Source organism: Hipposideros armiger, unplaced genomic scaffold (assembly GCF_001890085.2).
Source record: "Hipposideros armiger isolate ML-2016 unplaced genomic scaffold, ASM189008v1 scaffold_40, whole genome shotgun sequence".
Classification (NCBI taxonomy): Eukaryota; Metazoa; Chordata; class Mammalia; order Chiroptera; family Hipposideridae; genus Hipposideros; species Hipposideros armiger.
Genome location: NW_017731390.1, coordinates 5405878 through 5414697, shown reverse-complemented (window position 1 = coordinate 5414697; position 8820 = coordinate 5405878). Strand labels below are relative to the sequence as shown.

General features: G+C 42.0%; 1 protein-coding gene across 1 annotated transcript in view; it reads left to right on the top strand.

The window, feature by feature from the left end:
* Positions 1 to 3858: 3858 nt before the first annotated feature.
* Positions 3859 to 8820, top strand: part of KRT23 (keratin 23) — a 24927-nt gene continuing 19965 nt past the window's right edge. Inside the window, exons 1-2 of the mRNA XM_019638589.1 lie at positions 3859 to 3904; positions 4301 to 5049. Coding sequence (XP_019494134.1) covers positions 4654 to 5049 — 396 coding nt within the window. The 5' untranslated portion in view covers positions 3859 to 3904; positions 4301 to 4653. The remainder of the gene's footprint in view (positions 3905 to 4300; positions 5050 to 8820) is intronic.

The following is an 8820-nucleotide window of genomic DNA, read 5'->3' as shown; positions in this document are numbered from 1 at the left end:
TCCCAGCCATTGTCAAAGCTTCTTACTGTAGGGTCACAGAGTGTTTAAGTGAGTCCCTACCAAAATTATTTGACATTTTTAGACGTTTTAGTAAATAATTCCGAATCCAAAACAGAATGTGGAGCCAAAAAGCCTGAAGTCTTGAACTTGTCACTTCCTAACTGTGCCCCTGGGCAAAAATGTTTAGCCTTCATCAAATTTAATTTCCTTGTTGATTAAATGGAGATCATGCCTACTTTACAGGGATATGGTGAAAATCAAATGAAATTATTTATTGAATGCTGCTTGTATGCTGAAAAGTACTACACACATGCTATTTTTATATAAGCTTGGTTTTTAGTCACAGCTCTAGACCGAACTGTGTTATTATTTCATGTTAAAATTCCTTCTCTGTGAATTTAGTTATCCCGTCATGATTTGGGAGTTTTAATAGTGTTTGGCTTTGGGGTGGGGTCAGGGGGTGAAGAGGGGTGGGGAAGAATAAAACAAGCTCCCCTGTGATCAAGTCTACTCAATAAAGCATTTTTGAAGTCTTAAGGTATATATCAGATATCAGTTGATGATTGATGCCCACATCAAAGACAAAAGCACTGTTTAACTCACAGCTCAGCAATCCACTTCCTCCAGATAAGTAGCAACTTACATTAAGCAGGTAGAATACAGAGCTCCCAGGGGGATCTCTATTAATAATTTCTCTCTCATCTGAACACCCAGGTGACCCTGGGAGCACTTCATTGTGTACTCTCTCAGACTGAAGGATGGAAATGTGGAAAGAGCATGGGGCTTGGGCTCAGAAACCCTAGGACAGAGTTTTAACCTGGTTTGTGTGTGTGACCTTGAATAAAAGGGACATAACAACTTGGCCCTGCCTCCTGTGCGGCTGAAAGGATTAAACGGGATAATGAAAGGTGAAAGGGTCTTACAAGCTGTAAANCTAAAGTACTGAATGACAAATATGTCACAGACATGATGACTTCAACACCACCAGGTGAAAAGATTCTGACAACCAGGCCATGGGGTTCATTTCCATAAATATGGTTCGTTTTAAGTACTGTACACAACACTCCTTATGAAGCGTTCTTTGCCAAAATGAGGCTTTCTCTGTTGGTGACAATGCTAAACTGCCATGTCGCCCTGAGAACTGGCAACTCTGAATTCAAGGTATGAATGGGTATAGATCAGAAACTGCTCCTAAGCACCCCAGAACAGACCCTCACATAACAGGTTGTGTCACTTGGCAGAGCATTGAATTTGAAAAAAAAAAAAGCAAACACCACCCATATCCATAGACTGAAGGATCTTTACAGGCAGGAATTGTTTCTGATTGGTGTCTCTGGTCGCAGGATCAGAGCACCTCTACAGTAAACTCTCAATAAAATAAATAACTAAGTGAATTAAATTAGAGGATTTTAACCCTAACTCTTTGTGGCTATGGACTTTCACCAACAATGGAATCAGAGACAAAAGTGCATAGTTTAGGGGTAGGAGAAAAAAGTAACAGAAATATTTTAAACATGGCTGGCCATTTGTAAATGAACTGGTGTGTGAATCAACATCCCACAACTACAAAAAACTAGTGAGCCTAAAGTATCATCTCTATGGCTTTAAAAATAATAATAAATCAGAGAGAACAAGTTGCTCTACAATAAGATAATGGAATCCTGCTGCCAGTCCTAGCCCTGCCATCACCTGGCCATGGGCCCTTGCCGGAAGTGCTTCCCTCCTTTTGTTTCCTGTCCATAAAATGATGGGTATCAAACAGGTGATAAATATGGTCATTTCAATGTCTAATATTACGTTCCTATAAAATACGAAAATCCTAAACATTCTATTGGTAACTAGAGGCCAACAGAGAAAAGGAGCCTTTCAAGGTTTCCAACAATGGATCCTAGCTTTTGCAATTTATATATTCCTTTGCAAAGCTAACGAAAGCTGTAACCTCCCTCTCAGAAGAATGAACATATAAACATGCAGAGAAGTTTCTGCATACAGTTTTAGGGATTTTACTAACTGCCTGAAGCCTATCCACTGAATTCCAAGTTAAAAACCTCAGCGTCAGCTGAAGCACTGCCTTGTTTGTTCACTTGGGAGATTTTCGCAATGGATGCAGAAGCTACAAGGGCTTAAGCATCAATGGTCAAGTCAGGCAGACATGAGACATGCTGTTATGGCATAAACAATAGAAGCAGTGTACACAACACTCCCTACGAAGTATTCTTGCCAAAAACGTCAAACCTGAATCTAATGAAGCCTTTAGATCTAACTTACAAGAAATACAGGCGTCACCGGAATATGTTAAAAATACCACGGGGATTCAAACAGCAAAATCCAGAATTGCGGAAATTCTACAGGATTTGTCTTTCCTTTCCAGCCACTCTTTCTGGCTCTGTTACCTGGGACCTCTTGCTCCTTCNCAGAAAGGGAAGGGATATCAGAACCCATTTGGTGGCCCAGGATTGTATTTCTAAACAAGGGGGTTTGGGGATATAATTTCTCTACATTTTGTCTTTTTTCATGTTGACCCCACTGTAATATGCTAGTTGTCTCAAACTCTTCCGAACACGCTTCTCTCTTCCCCTTTGTCTCTCACCCATTAACTGCCCCCCAACCCCTATACCTGGCCCACGACCTCTCCCTCCTCATCCTCCAGGATCAATGCCACCCATTTCTCCAAGTCCCAGAAGAGGCTGCCCAAACATTTTCCCTCGAGTCCGATTAGTGGTAACTCCTGATATTACTTCCCACCCGGATTTCTCTCGTTGACCCAAACACCACCACCATCCAAATCCCCCCCGGGAAACTTGTAAAATTCAGATTCTTGGACCCTATCCCAGAACAAAATTCTCAGCAGAAGCATGTGTGCTGAATTCAAAACCAATGCTTTCTAACTGACGAGTGCCACTTGGTTTAAAGATATGGATGACTCAATGCATTTTTGAGGTTCTATTAGGTTCTGACAATAGCTTGATAGATGGCAGTTCCTCCGCTACATGTCTATCCACCTGTTTATAAAGTGGGGCTAACCAATAAGGCACTAAGTAGGATTCATTTAACCCTCACAACACTACCATGAAATAGCTACTATCAATATTCCTGTTTAAAAGATAAGGAAGCTAACAGAGAAGTTAAATGACTTGCTCAAGGCCACACAAAAATAAAAAGGAATTCTAAGCACTTTGATTTCCTTAGTAAGGTAAAAAAAAAAAAACAAGCACGTGATACATTATGTAATCCGTCTCTAAGAATAGAATGTGTTTTTATCTACAGTGTGGTACAGCAGATCTCTAGAACTTATTCATCTCGCATAACTGAAACTTTATACCCTCTGATTAGCAACACTTCCTTTCCCCCTCCCCCAANACCCTTCCTGGCTACATCAAGAGTTGTGCAAATTAAATAAAGAGTCTCAAAGGGCTATGTAAACTGGGAGGTCCCATTATCACCATTATGAACGGGAAGTGTTATACCGGACTCTGCCAAGATTCAGCTCAGCGATAACAGTGCCACGTGGCAGAAAGAATCCCACCCAGGCTTTGCCACACTCCCATGCCAGGCCTCAGTTTTCCTCAATGGTACAATGAGTAGCTTGGACCAAAGACCGGAAGTCCGTTCCCCTCGCAGCCCGTTTATTTCCAAGTCCCCTTTAAATCTAATTGCCAGCAACCAGCACGTGGCTCCCCACCCCAGACTATTTCTTTATTCATCCCTAACCTTTACCTTGGCAGACGAAGCATAAAATTCATCAAGCACATTAGACGACCCATGGCACATTTCCTGTTTTCCTCCGTGCCCTCTGCAGGTCACAGACACACAGAACCCGGCCTTTCCAGGGCTCAGGCTGGACGGGGCTGCGGTAGACAAAAGCGGCACTCCTCCCAGGGGCCAAGGGAAGTCCTGAGCGCAGGTCAGGATTGTTTGGTTTTGAGGTGTGCTGGGGATGAAAGGCACCTTGGAAGTGGAAGGCTCAGTCATTTATTAATTAATTATAATTGAGGGTTTGTTCTTAAGAATGATCCCTTTGAAATTACTTTCCATTAAACAGTGACTGCCACAAAGGCATCAGATACTCAGAACATTCTCTCCATTTCCTCAGCATGAATATTCTTATTCTGAGACCTGAGATTCTGTTCTGATCTGGCTCTTCCCTTGGGGGTCTCACCCACCTACCTCGCTTTAGAGCTGGGATTTGTACATTTGGGGCAAAGGGGGAATGTGTGTCTGTGTGCTTAATGTCTACTTTTTAAAAGGAAATCTACGCTACACTAAACATTTTTGTGGACTGTAATCTGACCCTTTTCAGATAAATGGACAATGGGAAAACTCCACGGAAAGAGTAGAAAGACACCTGAGATGAATACCCACCTAATGTCGTGGGCCACACCTCCGGGTTACAACTGGAAGGGAGGAACAAACTGGTATATCGACATGGCTCTAAACAACAACAGCAACGTGTGTGAGGGCCCGGGGCACTTCAGGATTGACCAAGAGGAAACACATGTTGCACAATGATACGATCTTGTTGGTACAGTTGTCAGAGAAGGGAACTCCCACAGCGAAGGGCATAAAACCATCCAGGGCAGTTTGGGGCGGCTCAGTTCTGCGGTGCCAGGGAGCAGAGCAGAGCCCAGCCCTGCCCTACACACAGATGGGACCATGAACTCCAGACACAGTTTCAGCCAGACCACCTCCAGTTCCCTCCATGGTACAGGAGGCGGCTGGGGCCGGCCAGGGAGCTTCCCCCGGGCTCCCAGCGTCCATGGGGGAGCAGGAGGTGTGCGCATCTCCCTTTCCTTCACCTCACCAAGCTGCCTGACCCCTGGAGGGTCTTGGGGGTCTGGAAGAGGCAGTTCCCTTCTAGGTGGCAATGGGAAAGTGACCATGCAGAACCTCAATGACCGCCTGGCCTCCTATCTGGATAAGGTGCGTGCCCTGGAGGAGGCCAACGTGAAGCTCGAAAGTCGCATCCTGAAATGGCATCAGCAGAGAGATCTCGGCAGCAAGAAAGATTACTCCCAACATGAGGAAAACATCAGAAGCCTGCTTAAGCAGGTAAGATCGTGGGTGACCCTGGAACTCGAGAGGGGGCTGCATTTCCAGGGAACCCATGAGAGGAGAAATCAGTAGGCAAGACAGTTTCCAGGAAAATGGCAGAAGAGCTTAAAGTAATTGTGAACAAAGGTTTTTGAGGATATTTTCTTATACCTTAAACATGGACTCGGGAAAGTCTGTTTTGCTTATTCAATCTCCTGTACATAAATTATGTGGAAAATCTAAAAAATCTAAGACAACCAGCTGCTGACCCAGAGATGTCACAGTAATGACAAGGGCTGGTATTCATTCCTCATGTTCAGTGTATGAGGCACAAGAGAACATTTGCCTTTTCATTATATCAGTTCTGCTCCACCTCAAAGAACTGGCAACAGTGTGATTATCCAGCGAAGAAAGGCTGAGTTATACTATTGTGGAGATCACACCTAAAAGCTATCACTCCACCAGCAGATAAATCAGTGTGACATCCCTGGATAGTTACTCTTGGGGGCTGCCTGAAGTTCTGAGTTCTAGATGCTCACAGTTTTGGATATGGTGTATTGCTAGGAAAAAAACACACAAAATGAACAGAATTTTTGGAGTCTTAGAGTTAGGATGAGTTCTGGAGACTTCTTTAAAAATAAATAACTTTCCAACCAAATATTTTAAAAGCTAAGCTTATATACCTTCTGGGATGTCTCATAACATTGGCTAGAAGCAGGGGGAATCCAGTAATCTCATAGGTTGTTTTTTAAAGATACATAACTTCCCTTTTATATAAAGCAATCCCAGAAAACTTCCTGCAAGATCTTGATTTAACCTATCGTAGAAAGGGCATCACAGGTTTCCAATATTTATACTTCTCATCACTTAGTCATCCTTGCTTGAATGTAGGAAGGACCAATCAAGATAATATAAATCTGTCTTCATAATAAACCCTAATTATTGAATAATCAACCTAATAACTGACTGTGTAATTACCTTAACTATATAGTACATGGTTGTCTTTACAAAAAAAAACAAGGTGACTCAACAAACCTCACCATATTTTTTTTCATTAATAAAGTTGCTTTGGTTTTAGAATGGAGAGACTAGAAGATTTTTGCAAATGGACAACTGAGGACATAACTCCCAAAAGAAATGTGAGGTTAGACCTGGTCAAATAATGTATTAGCTGACAGCAAAGAGAAGGCGGCAAAGGGAGGAAAAGGAGGGAAACATTTATTGAGCACTTGTTGTATGCCAGGTCTCATGCTGGGTATTTAATACACTTATCTGTGCCACCCCAAAGCTTTCTGCAATGATGGGAACATTCTATATCATCTGATTTAATCCTCACAACAACCCTGGAAAAAAACTGAAGCTCAGGAAAGTGAAGTAGCCACCAAAGGCACCAGGAAGAGGCAGAGGTGGGACTCTCAGCTAGGCCTGCTTCCAATGGCCTCGATTTCCAAGTGGTGTGGTGCTGACTAGCCTACCTCGCACAACAATGATACTGTTCATTGATAAAGATAATGTGTTACATTTGCATTGTTAATTAAACAACACATCTTTCATACACATTACTCATACTGGGAAGCAGGTATTTTTACCCCTAATATAGAGATGAGCAGACTGAGACCAAGTGGTTGCCTAAATTCTCAGGAGCAGAGTTGAGAAAAGTGAGTGGGGCCAACGACAAGGACCTATAAACAACCTATAAGCTTGCCCACTCTCCAGGTGGCCACAGATGCTGGGCTCAGACATTCAATAGGAAGCTTCTTCAGCTTCGAATTCCGCTCTTCGCTGGATTTCTTACCTCTGCTCTTACGGTTTCTCTATGTTTGAAGAAAACAACTCTTTGAAGCTGAGGTGTCTATCTATTCCAATGTCCCCTGCTTGCAGGCGAGAAAACAAAGGCCAAAAGAGATTCCACAGCTACCCTGCCTTCCCAGGGCCTTGATGAAATGTTCTGAGTAAATACAGCACTCTCCCGCTGTACTTTAGGGATATTAAATGCTACTCAAAAAGTCTATAAGAAATTGAGTCCAAAAGCTAATCCACTCTTTTTGAAACACAGAGTTGGACATAGTCAGAGGGATATTAGAATAACTCATACTAGAACTATATTTGGCATTTTGGTTTATGGTAAAAAAAAAATCCTATTTTCCTCCCTCTGGTAGGAGATTACACAGCCTGGAGCAATGCTGCTGTACTCATACAACTAGATTTTTTTAACAGAATTAACTCAGGGCCCTGGGGAGAATCCAGGTGATTAATCATAACTAACACAATGTAAAACCTATGCCTCATATATTATTTCTCAATCCCTCCTCATCCATTCATTACTGCAAAGAATGTCTCAGAAATAGTAGTTGTACCATGATATTCTATCAGGTAACCCAAGCAGTAGGAAATAGTTTTTATTTTTCAATGTGCTCTATATCAAGTGCATTTCAGAATTCACCACTCATGTACTATGAGAATGCTGGCTAGGAAATCAGAGTCTCGATATGGGCTTTGCAATGGATAAATTACCAGTGTAACTCAGGAAAGCCCAATTAGCCCATGGATACATTTTTTTTTTNTTCATCTATAAAAGAATGTGTAGTTACTTGTCCAGAAAACAAATTAAGAGTCTTGCACAAAAGAATATTTCAACAAAATATATTACTTCCTGTCTAAAAGCATGCTGATTAAGACATGTATCAAACATGAGCAGTTTAAAATAGCATCATCAACACTGTTTATTCTGTAATCCTGTAGAATAGACAAACACAGCATATACATACTATGGATGCCAGAAGAATCAACAATAAATTCTATTTTATGACAATGTCTTTTTTTCGTGGCAGAAAACTAATATTGTGCTATTCCTCTAATATCCCTGTATATTTTGCTAAGTCATTCTTCTACAAAAATATTAAATAAACCACGATCGTCTCTTCTCTGGACAGGTGTGACAGCCTCCCAGCTGATCCCCACACATTCACTCCTGCTCTCATGCATTCTCCACAAAGCAGCCAGGGTTATTTTTTAAAAACACAAGTATAATCGTGGCACAGCACTCCCCTTCTTCAAATATTTCTGTGGTTTTCCACGGCTCATGTGTTGAAGATCAAAATACTTAGCAGAATTGAGAAAGGCCAGAATATCCCAGCACCTAAGTGCATCACCAGACTTCATCTCTTCCTACTTCCCCGCCTTGCTCTCTATGCTGCAGTCACTTAGATTAGGTATTCAATAAATATTTATTGAATGACTAGATGAATGAATGAATGAATGAATAGGTGAACAATACATTGTGTTTCTTTTTGTTAATAAGAAGCGATATTTTGGTGAACCAAACAGATGGTTGAATTTCAGGCACCAACAACTGTCAAGTGGGGAAGACTCCTGGTGTGCCAGGACCTTCCCACAGCCCTCCATGCACTGACCTGATGAACCCCACCACATGAACCCCAATGGGCTAAAGGTAAAACCTACCAGGACAAGATTTCAGCAAATTGCATGAGGTGATGTCTCAGCAAACCAACACCAATTACTGAAAATGTCTCCTTAAATGGCAAAAGAAAGCAACGCCCAGTGAGCACTGAAGCTAATGTCTGGGTTAATTCAAGGATTACCAGTGACAACAGTCTTTGCATAAGGGATTTATTTGATTACCTATCATGTTCTTTGGATTAAGATGATACTAAGGAGATAAAGAAAGAGTGAAATCATTTCAGTCTTGCCCTAGCGCTCCCCACCCACAAGTGGGGATCTGCTTTTCTTCTGTAGCCTTCAATGAACAAAATCACCCCAACTGTCCTG